Raw genomic sequence first — 22,777 nt, 5'->3', positions numbered from 1 at the left:
ATCAATATACAGAACGGTGCTGCGTTATAAATTAAAAATTCATAATACTAGAGAAAGGAGCAAGTGAAAATCAAGCAAATGCTATGTGTAAGTCACTGAAATTAGTTTGTTGTTGCAAGTTCTCTGTGACAGCACTAGGATGACATGCTGGAAGTTAACAGCCCGAGTCTGTGAAGCTATTATTTCATGTATAAACAAAATTTCTGAATCTGTGCCAAATAAGCAATTGCTTTTAGTCATTATATTGTCCTTGGAACACGCTTTTGACTTACTGAAGGGGCCCCACTATTTTTACACCACTACCACTAGCTTATACGACAGTTGTAATAATCTGTATCAGGCGTGGGCAACCTTTTGTTACCCGCAGGTCTAATCTGCATACCTACTTAAGCTCGTGGGCAACCTCGTCACAAGACATGCATAAAGGCAAAACTATAGCATCTGTGACATTAATGTTTATGGAGTAATGCGCCTATATGAATGGGACATGTCTCTCAATATGCCACATCAACAAATTATGCCTCAAAACGTGTGTGTTTTGGGAGTACATTCATTTTATGTTTACCCAGAAAACAGTAAAATTGATACCACTGAGAGGAAAATGAAAAACTGTGAAATACTGCGACATTGTATAAATCTGACACTGCAGACATTACGAATTCATCAAAGAGCCAAACAGAAGTGACTTGCTAGCAGTGTCCCTATCAAGTGAAAATCGAAAAACTATTTAACAGCACTCATAATTTTTAATTCAAAACCAAGAAAGACCTCCCTACCAAGTAACAACTACCTGGGTTATGCTACAGATAAGGGGTAAGGCAACCAACATTAGTTGGTACCTAGTACCGATTAGCTGGACTATGCTGTAGAGAAGGGGTGTTACCACAAACAAACAAAAATTTCCCAACCTAGTACCGATTAGCTGGACTATGCTTTAGAGAAGGGGTGTTACCACCCCTTCTCTGCAGCATAGCCCAGCTAATCGGTACTAAGTTGGGAAATTTTTGTTTGTTTGTTTTAAATTAACAAGTACAAATGCCATAATACAGTGTTCTCATTTCCACTATTTAAACTCTAAATGACTTGACCTTGGCACATATCAACTGTATTAAACATCAAACTGGAAAAAGCAAACAACAGAACGTCAAACTGCCAAACTGAAAATATTGCCTTCACTCAGATAATACATGCTGATAATACTGAAAATACTTTGGTAGGCACCAATACTGTTCATCAATATTTCTTGCCCTCAGACAATCATAATATTGATATACTGACAATAATACTGAATATGTGACAGCTGCTTAACTTCCGTGTGGCATTTCTAGCATTGTAGATGATAGGTATGAATCCTATTTTGTTAGCACTCCACACAATTGCTGAAAGTGCTCAAACCAGGATAGCAGAGCTCACTAAAACTTTTACAGACTGTACAGCCAATAAGAAAGCAGGACTCAAGTGACATGGTAACAGAGCTCCTAACACACAAGTTTGAGGGTACAGCATCCATGATGGCGAAGTTTATGGATAATATATTTTTAAACTGTGTGCTAAGCTTTCTGACAGACCACTGCAATAAACTGTACCTCAATATATGCCTTTTCCAGAAAACGAAAGTTATAAATAGAAACTCTCAAAACTAAACACAAGAATACAGGGAAGCAAAATGTGTGAAATATGATGGCTTCAGGGAAAAAAACACAGAGAGAGAGAGAGAGAGAGAGAGAGAGAGAGAGAGAGAGAGAGAGGGGGCGGGGGGGGGGGGGGGGGGAGGAGGAGGAGGAGAAGTGCCTTGCTTCCTGACAAGTCATTGAAATAACGTGTGCCTCAAAATGCACCTCTTCAAGAACACGTGAATATTATTTTGCGAAGAGACTCGTGTGTAAAACACTGTAACTTTTGTCTAAATACAATACACCGAACACACAAATTCTGCAGGTTAATTTGCGCTCTGAGCCTGAATATTTAATACTATGGTGTTCATACCTGGATGTATATCATTGACACAGAGTCTTAAAGTATTTTTTCACATTGCCATCTGATAACCTCATATGTATTTATTTACTTCCATGAGAGAGAAAATTGCTCACAAGTGTATGTTCTTCTGTAAAGACAGAGTTCCTTTCCTGCCAACGATCTCAGTTGGGGATATTTTTCTTCATTCTAAGATTCGACCACAGCTCTTATTCAAATTTCGATTTTAAAGAAAAATCTTCCTGAAGTTTAATTTGTTCCAGTTGAAGGAATTTTGCCTTTTCTATGTCACAATTTATTGGGTAAGTAAATACAACAAATGTGCTTTCTGCATTCCTCACATGAAAAAATGTTGTGGCCAAATGCATTAACAAGGATTTCAGTTCATAAGCATATATAACATAACTAACATTTTCCTGGGCAGATATTGTTGGAAAACGATATGTTTTCAGCTCATATCTACATTTCTGACAAGTGCTTCTTTGCCTGAAAAGCTTCCAGATGGTCGTATAATTCATGAACTAACTGGCCTCGTTTCTAGAGTTTGTAATTGAAGCCATTTTAATGACAAAGCTCATTTACATCAGCTACTGGTTTCTCTCTGATAGCTATACAAGACCTTCTATATCTTGTCAGGGATCATAAAAATGTTTCAGCATTTTGCCATTGCCCAGCCATCCCACTTCACAATAGTAAGTTAACTTTTCAGGATCAGAGCATAGGTCATCCTAATACTATTTGAACTGGTGGTGAATTAGTGTGAGGGGCTTTGTAAAACTAATGCTCGTGGAACCACATTACTGATAATTTTAATTTTAATTTTGTCTTTCCGCAATTGCCCTGTAAGCTGCATTGAACGATGTGTTTCACAAAAAGTGCCTTTTCACTTTATATTCCTTCATAACAGATAGTGATTCACTACACAAGAGACAAACAAGTTTATCTTTGTACATGGTAAAGGAATAATCCCCCGTACATTTCTCCTGGAATTGGTGATAGCCAGTATCTACTTTTCTCTTCTTAATGCCACACATTTTGTGAACAAACTAAGTGAAAATGCATGGAAACTCTTGCACAAAATTAACAAACGACTAGCACAGAACTCAATGTGTGAAATGACAACAGATGACTAGTTTGTTCACCAAGTCATGGCCTCTGCTGCCATTGTTCAAATCGATGCATTTTAAGAGTAGTCTAATTTTTGTGCCATTGTTGCAAACTACCAACACCTGTATCTATCAATGTGGAGCACAGACATAGAGAGTAAGCAGTAAATAGTATGCTTGAGTTATCAGTACTGATCCAGAGGTGAAAACACTTCTCCCAAAATCCCTTCCAGGTGGTAAGCTGTTTGCTCCCTCTCCACTCAACACAGACCATAGCTTCATGCTCAGATCTGAAACATGTTTCTCTTTGTTGTCCAAATCCCGAGGCGGCTAAATAGCATTGCACACATGCGCAGAAAGACACTGGTCTGTGTCATGAGCTGCAAACAAAAAATCAGTCGAGTGTCGACAGAAATACCCCGAGCGAATGCCTTGTTCTCTCTCTCTCTCTCTCTCTCTCTCTCTCTCTCTCTCTCCCCCACAAATTTCTTATGTGGGGTGAACTGGAACCAATTGCAGGTGGGATCCAGCCTGTGGACTGCTAGTCCACCCATAATCTAAATACTGACAATCACATTTATAATGAATGTGCTGCAGAAACAACACTGGAGAACAACCAGATGCCATATCCCACATATACTTGTACTCAATGGGGGCCAAGGATGGTAACTGTGATGGCCAGGAGAGTTAACATCATCTCAGAGAGTGTGCCTGTTACAGTGAGAAGTGACACCATAAGAGCATCTACACAAAGGGCCAAACAATTTCTGGATGTACACTGTTTAGCTTTCCCTCGACTAACTATATAGATATATGGTTATTGAAAACTATGGATCTTCAAAACATGATGTCCAAGTTATTCCTGTAGTTATTACCTGATGTTCTGATAGTTGCTGCTTCCTTTGCCAATGGCACACCTCTTAGTGGCCATCACTGACATGAAGGCAGAATCCACTGTGATTGCTAAACAAAACTTTGTGCCATTCAACCCTTCAGTTGCTCCCCGTTCTACACTATTCTAGGTGGGTTGCGTGATAACAGGAAGACTGTTAACTGATACTGCTGCACATAGCCCAGTTTCCAACAAACAGTACTTGTTAGTGCAACACTGGTCCTAATTAGGGCTGTACTTCAGCAATGACTGCTAATTTGGTGAGGTGATCAAGATGTGGGTCTTTATGCACTGTCACTAAAAGGCAGAATGATGAATGAGTGCTCCATTCTTAGATAACTATTCATAGCATCAACACTGTTACCTCACGCCAAAAGTACTGACCAATCTCTGGGAATGTTTGAATGATACTGCTGCCGTGTGACTGAACGAACTATATAACTATCATGATTTCAGCCTTAAGCCATTATCAAGTACAACAAGGTTGGGTGTAAGTAGACTTTGTTAAGTGATGCCATTTCAAGGTCTACTGAACTGGGTATTGCAACATGTAGATAAATACAAAATCACCAAACTGTATGGTAGACAGATAGAAAACATGTTTTCCAGCCATAAAACAACTGAGCCACACAATGAACATCAATACAGTACTTATATGTGCAGTGAACATTGTCTGAACATCCATTGTACTGCCTCGTGCCAACTATCCCATCAAAATATAACGTTTATTTGAATCACTGGCTTTACCTCCTAATAACTGCCACACAGAGATACTGTCTTTCTACATTAGATGTTCATTTACCATTAATGGATTTTACAACAGTAGAATTAATTGTAATTCGCTACCCAATAAATAGAACTAAAATGTTTGCAGCAATGGTAAACATAAAAACTTAAGGACAGTTTTACCTACAGAATTTCAACTCTACAAACTGAACTGCGTATACTTTTTGCCTACACTATATTTGTTCCTACAATACTGCTACAGTTTTCTATTCCAACACTATTTTCTATTCCAGAACAACTTTAAGATAATAACTTTACTCCTGGTAGCATGAAATACATTTCTCAAAAACACATCTGCTTTCTGTACATAGCACAGGTACACAACTGCATATATGAAGTCTGTGATGCAGCCAGCACAGATTATTATGTCTATTTGTTGGCAATTTGTATCTATGCAAGACATTTGCACTTTTGGCTTTGAAGTTACCATTCGCATTAACATTCAATTTTATGTCAAAAAAAGTATATAAATTTGTACAGACTTACTGGTAGTCGTCCATCGGTATTGTCAAAAATAATCTCTACATAGGCATTCAGAACACGTGGACCGGTACCCTCATGTAGGAGAGCCTGCCTCTGTTCTGGCCTGAGATGAGAGAATTCATCACTCAACACGAACTGGATTGCTATAAAATGAAAACAAAAATAATTAAATCAAAAATTCAATTAATATTTAAACAGTCAATAGGATGTTCAACCTACAAAACATATAGTGAAAACCCATGGACATTCTGATTTACAAAGTCTGTTGCATCTGTCAATCATATTCATCATAATATTAAGGTACAACTGTAGTCAAAATGATTAATTTAAAATCGACTATCACTGACAAATCCAACTCCACTTAAGACAAGGGACACTTATAAGTTTCATTGTCACAGTGAAATGCACACAATAAAACATGTGCTTGATGTATTTTGCATAGTAGCATTGCCAGCCTGCTCTTTGTCCCATGCCACATGCTGTAGCTATTCTCTTTCCTTGTGGTCCACATAGAGACAAGAAAACACACAGGATCTGAGTTAAGATGGAAATGGGGGAAATTGACTCAATTCATTTCGTAATGAATGGTGGAATAGTTTCGAGATTTCACAACAAATGATCCTGGGTGCTTACACAAATCAGTACCCATCAAGTATTCCCCTTACTTCAAATCAATACTGAATTGATATGTCTTTCTGTGTAGCCTGGCAGGGCGGGATGAGAGTTTGGTTTGTGAAGATACTTTTTTCTGAAAGTGGGGGTATTTGCTGCTGCATCTTACAGACCCCTGCACTGGGTATGCACTTCCAGGGAACACTGTTTCTGCATCTCTCTCTCTCTCTCTCTCTCTCTCAAAAACTTCCAATACTCGGAACACAATCTCTGTAATCCATTATCATAGTGTTTGTGTTTACTTTATATCAGCCACAATTAACATTACAACAGAAAAACAACCACCACATATGTGGAATAACTCAAAATGATACAGGCAGATGTTGCAGAATAATGCTATTGGCTAATGTGTCATGTGCCACACTGCTGCTTTGTAATGCCACACCATCTGCATTGTTACATGCACACTACTCTAGTGGAACTAATGTCCTAACTAACTTTTTCATCAGCAGTCGCTTCTTTGGCAGTTAGGTATCTACCTCTTCAACTAAACTGGAAATGTTCATTTCTCCTCAGGCACTAACCGTGGCATTTCCCACACAAAGCAAGTTGGGATATTTTTACTTCCCCTCTTGTTTTGCCATCTGCCTCCTTAAAATTCATTTTTTCATGTCTGACTAATTGCCATTAACATACATGAGTATACTCTGCATTTTCATAAAAGAGGAAGGTTGGCCCTCAGTTTTAAATAATATAACACCAGATCTAATTTTGTGCTTCGTTTTATGTATGTAATTGATTTTCTTATTTATTTTGACTATTGCTAGTTTATATCTTTCATTATAGGGTGAAATCAGTATTTGTTAAATTCTTTTGTTGACTTATAAACAAATATAAATTCTATAATAATTGTAAACATTTGGGAGAACAACTAATAGTGTTCTTTAATGATCTATTTGGCCGTATTCAAAAACATGTTAGCAAAGCCAGCCCTTAATCATTTCCAAAGTAATTACCAATTTTGTCCAAAGTATTGTTTGCATAACTATATCTGTTAATTTCATCATTTAAACAAATAATTCGGCCCAACTCTCATGGTAGAAGAAACTGTTAAAAAGAATCAATTTTTTGATACATGCAGTTAATTGAATAAGTTAAGTTTCAATTGTAATTTCTGTAAATTTAACATTAAAGAACGTAGTTTCAGTGCCTATTATTGTGAGGATATATAAGGGCCCAATTTTGGTCCCAAGTCAGTCAGTCCACGGCTGAGTTTAAGGCAAGAGACCCGAATTGGTTAGATCAGCAACAACGCATCCACTTAACTGTGAAATAAGTGTAGTAGGCCGTGTGCTAAAACAACGACTGTGTCTGTTCAATATGTACCATATTATGAGGCAAGAAACGTGTGGTTAAGTTTTCACTGCTCATAGATGTTCAATGGTAAACTATTGCAGCAGTATCTTGATGTTTGCCTGCGAACTATTAATGAGGCTTATCAAAAGTTAACCAATAGTGAACTGGCATATTAACTGTGTATATTGGGGTGTTGTGAACAGCGAAAGTGAAGAACTGTGAAACGCAACTGTGCACCTGTTGGCTACATCATTTACAGTAGTCAGTATTGAACTTCCAACCCCTTCTTTTCAGCCAGTATCATTACTTAGTACACCAATACCGAGGACTATCAATGAAGAAATAAAGCAGGTGAACGTCACACAGTGGTTAAGCATTCAAAGTTTGCCTTTCACAAGTACATCTTTTGATAGCATTCTACTGTTGATGGTCTTCTGATAGGCGTAAGAAGATCAGGAAATGGTCATGTAAGTATAAATCACTGGTCACTCCACTCTATTCAGGAGACCCTAGCAAGAGCTCAATGGTAAAGAAGGGCGTAATAGTTATGTTGGTGTGTGTATTGTTCTTAATGTAGTGGGGGGGGGGCGAGTTTTCGTCTGGAAATTACTGTGAAACCCCTATTTCATGTTTTTGTGCGGTCCCGCACTTAAAAAACACAAAACAGGAAAATGCAGAATCAAGGAAAACATTAATGTGCAAAAACACATGTGACTGGCATATACAGGGTGAGTCACCTAATGTTACCGCTGGATATATTTCGTAAACCACATCAAATACTGACGAACTGATTCCACAGACCGAACGTGAGGAGAGGGCTAGTGTAATTGTTTAATACAAACCATACAAAAATGCACGGAATTATGTTTTTTAACACAAACCTACGTATTTTTAAATGGAACCACGACAGTTTTGTTAGCACATCTGAACATATAAACAAATCAGTGCCGTTTGTTGCATTGAAAAATGTTAATTACATCCGGAGATATTGTAACCTAAAGTTGACGCTTGAAACCCCCGACGTTCAGTTGCGTGTTGTAGCAAACATGGGCCACGGTCGGCGAGCAGCATCTGCAGGGACATGTTTACGATGATGACCGTGTTTACAAGTGTGGCTGTAGTGCACTGTTGTGGTTTGGTCTAGCTGTCGCAGTGTCCGCATGTAGCACTTACTGCTATTGTTATTCTGCATTCGTCTCCGCATGCAGACCAACTGTAGTACACCGTGTTACCAGACGTCTGTGATAGTGTAGTGCTGTAGGAACTGTGACCATGGTGTATTCGAACTCTGAAAAGGCGGAGATGATACTCATCTATGGCGAGTGTTGACGAAATGCAGCTGAAGCCTGCAGGGTGTATGCAGAATGGTACCCGGACAGAGAACATCCAACGTGCCGCACATTGCAAAACATCTACCGCCAACTGTATGCAACAGGTATGGTCGTAGCACGCAAACGGGTCCATAACAGGCCCGTCACAGGAGAAGTGGGTGCAGTTGGTGTGTTAGCTGCTGTTGCCATGAACCCACACGAGTACAAAGGACATTGCGAGAGCCGGTGGACTGAGTCAAAGTAGTGTCATGCGCATACTGCATCGTCACCACTTTCACCCGTTTCATGTCGCTACTTCAGCAATTACATGGTGATGACTTTAATCATCGAGTGCAATTCTGTCAATGGGCTTTAACAGAGAATGCGTTGCAGTTCTACCTGTTTACCGATGAAGCGGGTTCCACAAACCACGGGGCCGTGAATCTACGGAACATGCATTACTGGTCCGTGGACAATCCTCACTGGCTCAGACAGGTAGAGCGACAGCGACCGTGGACTGTAAATGTATGGTGCGGAATCATTGGCGACCACCTCATTGGTCCTCACTTCACTGCAGGGGCCCAAACAGCTGCAACATACATCGCGTTTCTACAGAATGATCTGCCAGCGTTGCTCGAAAATGTCCCACTGGAAACACGTCGACGTATGTGGTATCAGCATGATGGTGCACCTGCACATTCCGCAATTAACACTAGGTTGACTCTTGACAATTAACACTAGGCTGACCCTTGACAGGATGTTCGACAGGCGTTTCATAGGACGTGGAGGACACATAAATTGGCCAGCCCGTTCTCCTGATCTTACACCTATCGACTTCTTTCTGTGGAGTACGTTAAAGGAGAATGTGTACCGTGATGTGCCTACAACCCCTGAGGATATGAAACAACGTATTGTGGCAGCCTGCGGCGACATTAAACCACATGTACTGCAGCGTGTACAACATTCATTACGCCAGAGATTGCAATTGTGTGCAACAAATGATGGCCACCACATTGAACATCTATTGGCCTGACATGTCGGGACACACTCTATTCCACTCCGTAAATGAAAACGAATGAAAACGGAAACCACGTGTGTACGTGTACCTTACCCCTCATGGTAATGTACATGTGCGTCAGTGAAAAAGACCAATGAAAAGGTGTTAGCATGTGGACGTAATGTGCTGTTCCAGTCTCTTATGTACCTAAGGTCCATCACTGTTCCCTTTGGATCCCTACGTAATTCGGTGCTCTCCGATACACACGATCGAACAGCGGAGGAGTGGTACTCAAGCGTCAACTTTAAGCTACAATATCTCCGGATGTAATTAACATTTTACAATGCAACAAACGGCACTGATTACATATTTGTTTATAGGTTCAGATGTGCTAACAAAACTAACGGGGTTCCATTTAAAAAAACGTAGGTTTGTGTTAAAAAACATACTTCCGTGCATTTTTTTATGGCTAGTATTAACCAATTACACTAGCCCCTCTCCTCACGTTCGGTCCGTGGAATCGATTCTTCAGTATTTGATGTGGTTTACGAAATATATCCAGCGGTAATGTTAGGTGACTCACCCTGTATGATTATAAATCGCAATCCTCTCCAATACATTGTATAAAGTCTGAATAAGTGAAGGAAATTAAATGTACAACACCATGTTTATACAATAATTTGTGGTAATGAATTTAATCAGTGTGTAACAGCAAGTAAAAACTCATTATAAAATTGAAATTGATATCTGGCTTCAAGGTAATCGAGCTATTTTCTGACATGCTACAACCAGAAATTATATGTCAAAATAGATGTGTTTCTGAGAGGTCTTTCCTTTGTGCTCACCCAGGAAAAAGCAAAAATTAATGAACATAGTGAATTAAAACAAAAATATCACAGCAGCTAAGTAGTTAAACCATAAGCATAAATGTGGACATCTGCTTAGTGACAAAATTTGTCACTACCATTGTTATTGTTTAATTTTCTTTCAAACCACACTTTAGATGCTTGCCACTGTCAAAAGTGTTATTTTAGGCTTAATGAGAGAAATAGCAACATGAAAAAATGGGTTTACTTCTCCAATTGACATTACAAGCTCATTATATGTAGGCTCAGTGAATTTCTGTATAAAATGTAAATTTGAAAGAAACTCGGGCACCACAGTATCGCTTCATGTCCTCTATCACTGCTGCCAATTTTTATGATCTACAGTGTGTGGTACAAAGTATATATGTGAGAAGTCTACGTTGTTGTTGCTATTGTATTGTATCAGATTTGAAAACGAAAAGTGTGCTACTGTAAAATCCTTGTTCCATTTCCGAGTGACATCTGTGCCATAGCACATCATCAGCACTTCACAAAATGCTTTCACCCCTATCTGCACTCCCGTCATTGGAGGGCCACTCACCCTCTTCACACATCCAGCAGGCAAGCTTGTCTTATGTTTGTTAGTGTGGTAGGGTGGGTGTGTTGCCTGGTGGATGACTTAGCAAGTCGCCAGCCAATAAAAGCTCACTAGCTGGAAATCTATGTCTCCTCATAACCAAGCAATTCTTCAAGACTCAGTGTTTAAATTTAAAAGGTTGACAATTGATATTGTTGCTGCGTACAGTACATTGGAAATACATGCAAAAAGATGAGACTGAGTTGTAAGCAGCACTAGAAAAGGTGGCGGCTGATCCCCTTTGTCAAGTATTGGCTGGTTCCGGAACACTTCATGTCAACTATCTTGTTTTTCCACTGCTGCTGCAATCTAGCAGTAGTAGCATAATTGTTGCATGGTGAAGCTAAGTGTTGCAAGTTGTGCTGGCAACACTGATCATGGATTACGTGAGCATTTCCTCTCTCACGTCTGCCCTTTCCACAACAGCCTAAAATATTCACTCAACTCCATGCCACACACGGAGCCACCAACTCATTCAGTCACATCAAATGTCAGTAGGAAGGAAACCGGATGAAAACAAGTGAGACGTCAAATAATAACTTACTACGAAGAAACATAAAATCTGAAAAATTTTAGCACTGATCTTATGGGTCTTTCACAGGGGCTGTGGATTTATGGTGTAGAATCACAAAAAATGTACAATCGAAGAATGTTAAATTGAAATTACACTGCAATTGCATATATCCTTGACCAAATTTTTCCTCTTTCCAAAAACAATGTTATAACCGAAAATTTCTTGAAAGAATAAATTAAAAGAACACAGTATTACACAAAGTTTCAAACAAGAAAGTCTGAGCTTTTCAATAAGGGTACTGTCACTGCTCTAACAGAAACCATTTAAGCTTTGTAATAATTAAGAATACATTAAGAACAATAAGGCCTTCTGGTGGAGGTTCAAGCACTATGGCTCAGGACTCAAAGTGTAAATTACTCCTTTTGGTTTTCTTTTATATCTTTAAGCTTATTGTCTTTTGCTCCCTTTGCTCCAGCTTCTTTCGTTTCTATGCATTGCTCCTCACTTCATCATTTATACTTCAATCTTTGGTTTGACTTCACTTATCTTTTACTATTCAACTGTCCTCTCCAATGTTTCTACTATTTGTTCCCAACGTCCTTAAGCAGGACCACTACTGTTTCGTGTCCTGCCACTGCCAACGGTGGTGGTTTAACAATATGATACCATGAGTAACCAAAGCTGTTGTGAAGTAATTGTCATTATGTGTTGTACCAAACCAGTAAACCCATATGTGCTTACTGTGTGATAAGCTTGTCCCCCCCACGTCTCACTGTTAGGAATGACCACATGCAGGGAGGATTTTGATTTTTCGTTTCCATGCACCCTTCAGAGAATTCGTTCAGGATGTTGTAAACAAACTAACAACTGTTCAAGTTTTCAAAGAATGACTCTTGCAAGTATGTCCCGTCCTACAGTTTACCATTTGATTCAAGACACAGAATGGCAACTCTTACGTAATTACTGAGTATCCTTAATTTCCCAACCTTTTCTTCTAAATTATTTTCCCAGATGCGAATAAATCTGTTCCAACAACACGATCATAACAAAGAAAAAAAAATCTTCAGCTAAAGAAACCCAATTAGTGATTACATACTGTAACGTTCCCTGGCAAACTCACGTTATTTTTTTAAAAAAAAAAAAAAAAAAAAAAAGGAGTTTATTTGTACCATATACGCCGCTCTGGGCAAGTTGTATATATCGTAATTATTGAACAAAAATATTACTGAATGTGGTGTAAAAGACATTTGTTATGCTCCTTATATTTTTTGTTGTAATATTTGTCTGTATTTAGGATAGGAATTTTTTCTGTATTTATTATGTGATTGTAAAATGTGTCAGTATTTGCGATAGCAGAGATATGTTGCCAGAAGAGAATAATATCGTCAATTTGCAAAGAAATGTTAATAGTCAGCAATACTATTTAAGCACAATGCATTATGTATTCTTTGGTCTTCTCTGTTCAGAAGTCATTGCGGTAGGACACTGTGAAAGAGTTTTTTACGAATGGGTAGACTTCTTTTGTCTCTGTCTGGACTTAGCCGCCATTAGACGATGCGTTACGAATTAATGTGAGTTGTATTGTTGTTTGATCTAAATATATTAGCGTTTATCAAAAGTGTGAATTATTTATGTAAATTAGCTTGCCCACGTCATCTATAAAATTTCTTTAAGAATTTTTCAGCATTTTTTTAGCGGTGTTGCTGGGCTGTGCCGCGACCAACAATAGCAAACCCGTAAATCGGGAACAGATGCATAAAAATCAATGGTGAATTAAGAAATTGTTCTTCTTTTTCAGTGATCCTGTGGCTGATAAAAATTGAATTAATTATACGTTTGTGCATTCGTAGGCGGATAGCTAATGTTAGTTAACATTGAAATTTAAACAGTTTGGTTCTTTCAAAATATCTTAAATGTGTAATGAAGTAGGTTTGATCAGTGATAAATGTCGGCTTGGCAATAATTAAAACATTTTCTGCTAATAGAGGTAATCTTGTGTTCTATGGCTAGTGCCGGGATAAAATTCAGTAAAAATATTTAACAAAAAAAATCCACTGCATCAGGAAAGTGTATGCCAAGGCCGAATGATTTAAAGGACCCAATTCTCAACCTAATATTCTTAACCAGTTCATATGAGTTCACGTAAATATTATTTTTTCTTTAAATGTACGTAATAATTAAGTAAGTAAAAATTTTTTATTACCACACGAAAATAAGAGAGTGGTTCTACAACAAAGTTCGCACGAAAGAAAAATAACTTAAAAGCAAAAAATAAAATTTATTATTCTTCTTTAACGAAATTTCAAATCAAAATCCCATTCATTTCGATAGACGATTTCGTTAAATTGGCGCCCAACGTGGGGCCAGAATATGCAGTGGCCACTAAATACCTGTGAGATATCTAGGGAATTAATATAGTCGAACTTTGTTGCAGAACATTTAATAATTTTTCTATGTATTGTATGTATTGCATAACCAATATTGTGTGGTAATACCTGTGTATGATTTTTTGCATGAGAACACTATGTACCCAGAGGCAAGCTGAAGAAGAGAGCTCAATATTTCAAAAAATTAATTACCTACCACAATATCAGGGGGCAGCTGCACCCAAGATAGATCACCAAAAGGTAAAGCTACAGTGTAGTTGTCCTGTGGGTAGTAAAGTAGCCTCAGTGCAGTGTTCTCGGATCATTAGTGGTGTGCTTGTTGTCAGTAAATTGTTTTAAAATAACAGGACATTTAGGTAGTTAGTCATTGTAGTATATAGTAAGTGTGTATTAGTTAATGTCCATTTCTTGTGTGATTATGTCAGTGAAACCTGAGTGTTAGGATATTTAGTTCAGATTTTATTTCTTTTGTTTACTATGGTTAGATTGCGTAGTCAGAAAGATATCAACATGGATAATGAGCAACAGTCAGTAAGTAGTGATACCGAGTTGGAAAGTGGGACACAAAGTAATGTTAGTGACGTAGTTCAGGAAGTACAATGTGAGAATCTGGGGGCAGAAGGACAAGAAATGTTGCCATTGCCACCCAGTGATTCAGTTGATAGCGGAAATACTGTGCCATCCGCAAGCACTGGACACGGACCAGAGAGTGGTGAGGTGTCAGAAGTGCAATCATTAAGAGTTATGTTCGAGCGCATGCTCAATTTCCAAGCTGAATTTGTACGTGTGCAAGCAGAGCGTGATAGAGAACGTGATGCTAAACAAGCAGAACGCGATAGAGAACGTGATGCTGAACAAGCAGAGCGTGACCAGAGATTGGTAGCTGAATTTGCCAAACAAGCAGAGCGCGATAGAGAACGTGATGCTAAACAAGCAGAGCGTGACCGACGCCTGCATGAGAGGGACTTGCAGTTGATGCAAACTTTAGAAGTTATGCAAAGTGAGATTGTTAGTTTGAAACAAAAATATGAAACCATACCCAAAACGGTGCAAGAATTAAGCGAAAGAGTAGATAGTGTTCAAGTGGCTAACGCCAATATAGTAGAGGAAATCAGTGTCCTGACTAATAGGGTCGAACAACTAGAAATTGACACAACTCAAGTAATTGAGAACAAAGTGATCGAACAAGTGCACAAAGTAGAAAATGAAGTCATAAAAGAAATAGATCAGAAAGTGCACGCCGCAATTGAGGCCAGAGATGTGGGCTCAAGTGCGGATGTGCAAGATCTAAAAAGGATAGTGCACAAAGACATTCCGCTGTGGCAGCGGAGTGTGGACCGTCGTCTTGCCGAGATGGAGCTTAGCTTGCGGCATGACGAGGCACGGGCGTATGTCACGCCAGCCAGGTCCAACAATGATAGGCATATAAATACTGCAGTAAAAAATTGCGACTGCGAGACAGAACAGGCAACCAATGTAAGTGAAACAAATAAATGTCATTCCAAAGTAGTGATTGAAGAAAGCTTGATTAGGAACCGACAGTTTCAAATCTTTACAACGGAGAAGAAATCGGTTCACCCTGTAGTGTTTATCAAGGGATTTAGAAACATTTTGCCTAGCGTTTGGAGTCATACCCAGAAAATACAGTTCGTTATGTCTTACATACAAGGAGATGCTGCATTATGGGCAACCGAAGCAGCTGACAGTTGTGATACATATGAGCAATTTGGAAAAGCATTCTTGGCCAAATATTGGTCAACATGTATCCAGGAGAGATTACGGAAGGAGGTATATAATCCAGAGCCGTATTCTCCACGACTAGGCAATTTGCGAAAATATTTCGAGAAGTACATTAATAAGACCCGTTACTGGGACGAACAGATTTCATCCCGGGATTTGATCAGGCTTTTGAAATCACACTTGCCGATACATGTAAAGGAAAAACTTATACACGTGCCTGAAAATGATATGGAACATTTCTTGTCTGTTCTGGACTCAATTGACCTGATTCAGGAGGACGTTAAGGCAGCCTCTGAACAGGCTAGAAGTAACGGAAATGGTTATAGAAATGGTAGAAATAACACGCCTCCACCAAGTAATGGAAACGGCGGAGGTAATAATAGGAGACAGGAGTATGCACAAAACGGAAATAGAGGTAGAGACCGGAACGGCAATAGTCCGCCGGTGAATAATGACCGGAAAAGGAGGTTCGATGACCGGTATGAGACAGGCCCACCAAGCAATAATAGATGGAAAAATGCCAGGGGGCCGAGCAACACTAATACTTATAATGATGCAAACCGAACTTGGCCGCAGAACCAGAGGCCCAGTCCGGACCGGCAAAACAGTGATAGATATGACAATAACCGACCGCCACCACAAAATGCGCCAATTGCGCAACCGTGGCGGCCGACGCAACACAACGTGCACATAGTGGAGGTCAGTGACACAGAGCAGCCACGCCCATCCACTAGCAATAATTCAACAAACTAGATGCAGCCGAGATACGCTCTCCATCGTCGGCTGAGGTTTGGAGTGAGAGCAGCCCGACACAGAACAAAACACCGAACAAAATCTGTATCCTTAGGTATAATGACGGGGTACAGATGGGAGATAAATTAATAACTGAACCATCCACGTGCATAAAGGAGCACAAAGACAAAGTACAAGCGATAATAGAGATCAAAATTAACAATATTGATGTGCAAGCGGTCGTAGATACTGGTGCTACTGTCAGTGTTATGAGTATGGACTTATTCAAAGTACTGGGGAAGGAAAGGCGTATGCTGACTTTTCCCGTGAATAATTGTAAAGTCACTGGAGCCATAAGTGCACAGCGACAAATAATTAAACTCCAAGTGCGGGTAGAGATGTATGTAGGGGATGAAGCCATAGCGTGCTCATTCCTGGTAGTAAAGGGTTTAAAGGTAGCCTGCATTTTGGGGGTAGATTTTTTAAGAGAAAGGGACGCAATAATCGACCTTTCTCGGGGAAAATTAAGCTTGATGAATGCTGGTAGGAGAATAGAATTGTCCATGCTCAGATCTGAAGAGGTACCTGTACCTAATTGTAACGCTATTAACATAAGGTGTAGGAATCAGTGGATACTACATTTAGACAATCATTGTCTAGGTCAGAATCTCTATTATCCTGACGTACAAGATGATCAATTAAAAGCAAATGTGGACGCACTTGTGAACAAAGTATCACAGTCCGAAAATTTGAACTCTATGCAACAGCAGGATTTGGTACAGTTATTATCTAATTATGCAGATGTATTTTCAGAACGACCAGGAATTGTTAAGGGATATCAGTACAATATCGAGGTAAAGCCTCACAAAACTTACTGTCGAGCCTCATACTCCATTCCTTGGTCCAAGAAGGAAATAGTAGCTAAAGAAATAAGAAAACTGATCGAGTGGGGAATAATAGAACCGTCTTTGTCCCCTTATAGTAGTCCTTTGGTGGCGGTAGCAAAAGCAGACGGACAGGTACGGTTAGTACTAGATGCGAGAGACATAAATGAAATTATTGTACCTGTTAGGACTCATCCGGAAAATCTTGATGAGCAAATTCAAAAATTTCATGGAGTGCAATATTTGACATCTATTGATATGAGAAGTTCTTTCTGGCAAATCCTGCTCACACCCGAGTCGAGGAAATATACTGCATTTATATTTGGGGGAAGGAGCTACCAATTTAGGGTACTACCTTTCGGCCTAAATGTAAGTGCAGGAGTTTTTATAACAGCCCTCGACGCGGTTTTAGGTCCGGATTTGCTGCAAAGGGTAACAGTGTATGTAGACGATCTAGTGATTGCCACTGCCACCTGGGAGGAGCACGTAGAACTACTGAGTAAAGTCTTAGAAAGGTTTAAGCAAGCGGGAGTAACAGCGAATCTTGATAAATCCAAATTTGGACGTAATCAGATTAAATTTCTAGGTCACATAATAACACCACAAGGCATCAAGCCTGACAGCAAAAAACTTGATGTAATTCGTGGGTTTCCTAGTCCGAGAACTAAGAAACAGCTCAAAGCATTTATAGGTCTAGCATCTTTTTTTAGACGGTTTGTTCCAAACCAATTAATGGTTAACGAATCTTTATTGAGCCTGTTGCGTAAAAATGCGCACTGGGTGTGGACAGAAGAATGTCAACGCGCATTTGACGCTATCAAAAATGCCTTGGTGAACGCCAACATACTGCGACACCCAGACATGACAAAAGATTTTTGTATAGCGACAGATTCGTGTTCATACGGTCTGGGCGCGTGTTTATTTCAGTGGGACAGGAGCAACGACCCCACAACAATCAATGTAATCGGATTTGCCAGCGGCACACTAAACAGCTGCGAGAGAGCATATTCCGCTACCGAATTAGAGGCTCTTGCAGTGGTTTTGGCGGTAAAGAAATTTAACTATTACATCTATGGTAAAGAAGTCAAAGTATTCAGTGACCACCAGGCTTTGAGCTATTTAATGACTTGCAAATTATACCATACCCGCTTGCTAAGATGGAGGTTAGCATTACAGGAATATAAAATTAAAATCATGTACCTTAAAGGACAAGATAATGTTGTAGCAGACGCCTTGTCGGGGCTTCCACTAGGGCAATCCTCAATGTCAAATATTTTGGGACAATCGGAGGAATATCGAATACTATTAGTACAAGATAAGGTACATAGGAGGGACTTTTTACATATGTGTAAAAATATGTCCATATTGCAGGAAACTGATCCGATTTGGTGAGATATCATTAGTAAAATTAAAGAAGGAACCAATCTTAAAAGTGTTCAGAATTTCAAAATAGTAGATAATATTCTGTATTATAAAACAGGTGTGTCAAATGACCATGGAGTCGTGTGTATACCACAACAGGCTATCCCAGCTGTAGTGTGGCACACGCATTTAGCATGGGGTCACGCTGGGATAGGCAAGACAATAAGGATTTTGTCCAAATTCTGTTATTTTAAGGGGATAAGCCAGCAGACTCGCACCATTATCAGGACTTGTCCTCTGTGCCAAAAAGCTAAGTTTCAAAATAAGTCCACAAGGTTTGAACTGCATCCTGTAGTGCCTCATCGACCACTTCAGTTAGTATCTATAGACATAGCAGGACCCTACCCACGAGCCAGGGGTGGATTGAAGTACATTTTAGCGGTGTATGACCTTTTCTCTAAATATTTAAAAATATACTGCCTTAAATCAGCCACTGCTCGTGGAATAGTTAAATGGTTGGGGAAGGAATATTTTACACAAGTGGGTAAGCCTGAAGCGATAATATCGGATAATGCTTCCTATTTTACAGGCCATACCTGGAAAAACTATTTACATGAACAAGATATAAAGCATATACTAATTTCCCGTTTTCACCCACAAGCAAGTTTAGTAGAGAGAACATTTGGAGAGTTAAATAAATTTTTCAGGTTATACATTGCATATAAACACACAAGATGGCCAGATCTGATACCTAAGTTTGTAGAAGTTCACAACGCAACCCCGCATGCTTCTACGGGGTATCCACCAAACGAGATTATAATGAATAATAATAGAGTTCTGAATGAGTGGCTGGCACCTTTGCCTAAGGTCCCAGTCATTCCTGAGCCTAAGGAAGAGAAGATAAGAAAATCAGGGTGCAACCTTACCAGGTGCGCTCAGAAAAGGAAAGAAAAATATAATCGACATGTGACGAATAACCAAAAATTTAGTGTTGGGGACTTGGTACTCTTACGCAATCATCCTAAGTCCTCGGCATCCTTGAAACAGAATAGCAAGTGGCAATTGGTGTACAATGGACCTTTTAGAGTAGTAAGTGTGCCACATGAGTGTAGCTATCTCTTAGCAGATCCCCACTCAGGGAGAGTACGGGGACTGTATCCGCGTAAGGATGTAAAAGCATTCCTACAGTAAAAGACTAATAGTCCTATGTGGACACCATTCTTTTGTAAATAATGAACATTAATGATGTGTGATCTTTAGAGATAATATACTAGTGTAGAAGTGTTTAGTTATAAGAATATGATTGACTTTCTCATGTGTATGGATATTTGTGTTATGTACTCTTTTAATTTGTGTTATCTAGAACATGCTCTAAATGTTTGCACAGATAATCTGATTAGTGCAATTATTTGTAGTGTTAAGCTGTGACAGAGTTGAATCAAAAAGAACATTTTAGTAATGATTAGTTAGTGTACTACATAATTTTCTATGTGCCCAAATTTGAAATATTTCTTGGCACAATCTTTTCTATTATGTGTATGTATGTAGATATGTGTAGCTGTCAGATTGACAGATTCGAACCCAGAATAATATCAATAATATGAGGCCCTGAGAAATTTATTATCTCACCAATGTTATTAGAGAAAATAATGCACCCAGTAGTGACCCGAGGGCACCACGGGAGGCAAACTTGTTGCAAATTTATGTAATGCAAAGTTACGCACAAAGAAGCTTCAATTGAAGCATGTGCAGATTCAAACAGTAAAAAAGAGCTAGCCAGATACAGTCCAAGTCAATTTTTGCCTACAGAGACTACACTGTAGTTACGTAGGACGTTGATAGTAAAGTGTGACATGAGTTCAAAGGAGTTATTGAACAATATGCCTGAATCCGGCTGGAATGCACAAATAAAATCTACTCGAACACGAATATAGATGACTTTTGGGCAAACTAATACCAAATTTTAATATTTTGTTACCATGTACGCAAATATCACACCTTGGTAAAGAGTTACGAATGTGCTATTACAAAAAAAAAAAAAAAAAAAAAAAATTGCACAGCGAACATTGTAAATAAAAATAAAGGAACTTAAACAAAAGTGCAGTATTGTGCGGCAGAGACAGACAGTGACTGTTAAACCTGCAGCAATACGTCACGGAATAGTTGTGTATAAGTGATAAAAAACTGTATCATCGCCGTGTGTGCAAGTGGACAAGGAACTAGCACGACACGAACAGTGAACCGATAACGGACGGTGGATCAAGCTAGTGTCAAACTTTAACTCTTTGTGTGTCAAGGGACGCTAGGAAAGCGCATTGACTACGAAGATACATTTTGTCCTAAGGTGAAAACTTGCGTGTGACTAATGACAAGTCATGACATGGTGAAAAATATTGTATGCCCATAAAACGTGTTACTGTGACAACGAAACATTGTGCAAACCAGACTAGTGAAGGCCTACTGAGTAATAACTGCCACTAACTGTGTGCGTTCTTTCCCACAGCAGGAAAAATGCCTATAAGGATAGTACACTGTTTCTGAACTTGTTGCATGTTTCCTGGAGCACTGCAAGAAAACGTCGCACGGGCGAGCGGATATCCAACGCGCATCCGGCTACATCAGCTATGCAGCAGCCGCAGCAGCCCATAGCAGACCAGACAGACAGCCACGCCCCTCCGCGCCGTAGCTGTCAACGCCGGGGGCGGTGACCTACACGGAGTCAGCGCGCCGCACCGAGCGCCGCTCAACAATCACTCCGCACCGCTCACCAAATACAGCATTATTGATTTTTTTTTATGTTCACATAAACTGAATAACATGTCAATGACTTCATTTCGATAAACACTGAACATTTACTACGTAGGACAAGTGACCTTGTAGTGTATCACACGAATAATAGTATCACACACAAAAAAACTTCAGTCGAACTGTATGTGACTGTGATATTGTGTAATTGTGTAACCGTTTGTGACGAACTGCATTTAATTCAAATGACCATGAACCAACTGGGATGGCTGGGCTCCGGCACAGTTTTGCCCAGGTTTCCTGTTTGCCTACGCCCAAATGGGGGAGCCATGAACTTATATAATCCTGGGACTAAATAAAAGAGCCATTCCGTAAAATATACAAGTGTAAAGAACGTTACTGGCACCATTGTGTCAAAGTGTAAAAACTCTTTGCCAAATGCTGCCAGGGGGCAATGTAACGTTCCCTGGCAAACTCACGTTATTAAAAAAAAAAAAAGGAGTTTATTTGTACCATATACGCCGCTCTGGGCAAGTTGTATATATCGTAATTATTGAACAAAAATATTACTGAATGTGGTGTAAAAGACATTTGTTATGCTCCTTATATTTTTTGTTGTAATATTTGTCTGTATTTAGGATAGGAATTTTTTCTGTATTTATTATGTGATTGTAAAATGTGTCAGTATTTGCGATAGCAGAGATATGTTGCCAGAAGAGAATAATATCGTCAATTTGCAAAGAAATGTTAATAGTCAGCAATACTATTTAAGCACAATGCATTATGTATTCTTTGGTCTTCTCTGTTCAGAAGTCATTGCGGTAGGACACTGTGAAAGAGTTTTTTACGAATGGGTAGACTTCTTTTGTCTCTGTCTGGACTTAGCCGCCATTAGACGATGCGTTACGAATTAATGTGAGTTGTATTGTTGTTTGATCTAAATATATTAGCGTTTATCAAAAGTGTGAATTATTTATGTAAATTAGCTTGCCCACGTCATCTATAAAATTTCTTTAAGAATTTTTCAGCATTTTTTTAGCGGTGTTGCTGGGCTGTGCCGCGACCAACAATAGCAAACCCGTAAATCGGGAACAGATGCATAAAAATCAATGGTGAATTAAGAAATTGTTCTTCTTTTTCAGTGATCCTGTGGCTGATAAAAATTGAATTAATTATACGTTTGTGCATTCGTAGGCGGATAGCTAATGTTAGTTAACATTGAAATTTAAACAGTTTGGTTCTTTCAAAATATCTTAAATGTGTAATGAAGTAGGTTTGATCAGTGATAAATGTCGGCTTGGCAATAATTAAAACATTTTCTGCTAATAGAGGTAATCTTGTGTTCTGTGGCTAGTGCCGGGATAAAATTCAGTAAAAATATTTAACAAAAAAAATCCACTGCATCAGGAAAGTGTATGCCAAGGCCGAATGATTTAAAGGACCCAATTCTCAAC

At 39.2% G+C, this 22,777-nt stretch overlaps 1 protein-coding gene across 1 annotated transcript in view; it reads right to left on the bottom strand.

The window, feature by feature from the left end:
- The window catches only part of LOC126474514 (structural maintenance of chromosomes protein 3), a 216,962-nt gene that overhangs the window by 168,507 nt on the left and 25,678 nt on the right, over positions 1 to 22,777 (bottom strand). The window contains exon 4 of the mRNA XM_050101989.1: positions 5,245 to 5,384. Coding sequence (XP_049957946.1) covers positions 5,245 to 5,384 — 140 coding nt within the window. The remainder of the gene's footprint in view (positions 1 to 5,244; positions 5,385 to 22,777) is intronic.

The sequence above is a fragment of the Schistocerca serialis genome, chromosome 1 (genome assembly GCF_023864345.2).
Source record: "Schistocerca serialis cubense isolate TAMUIC-IGC-003099 chromosome 1, iqSchSeri2.2, whole genome shotgun sequence".
Classification (NCBI taxonomy): domain Eukaryota; kingdom Metazoa; phylum Arthropoda; class Insecta; order Orthoptera; family Acrididae; genus Schistocerca; species Schistocerca serialis.
Note: the sequence above shows the minus strand (reverse complement) of the source record. Positions and strands in the feature narration are given on the sequence as shown.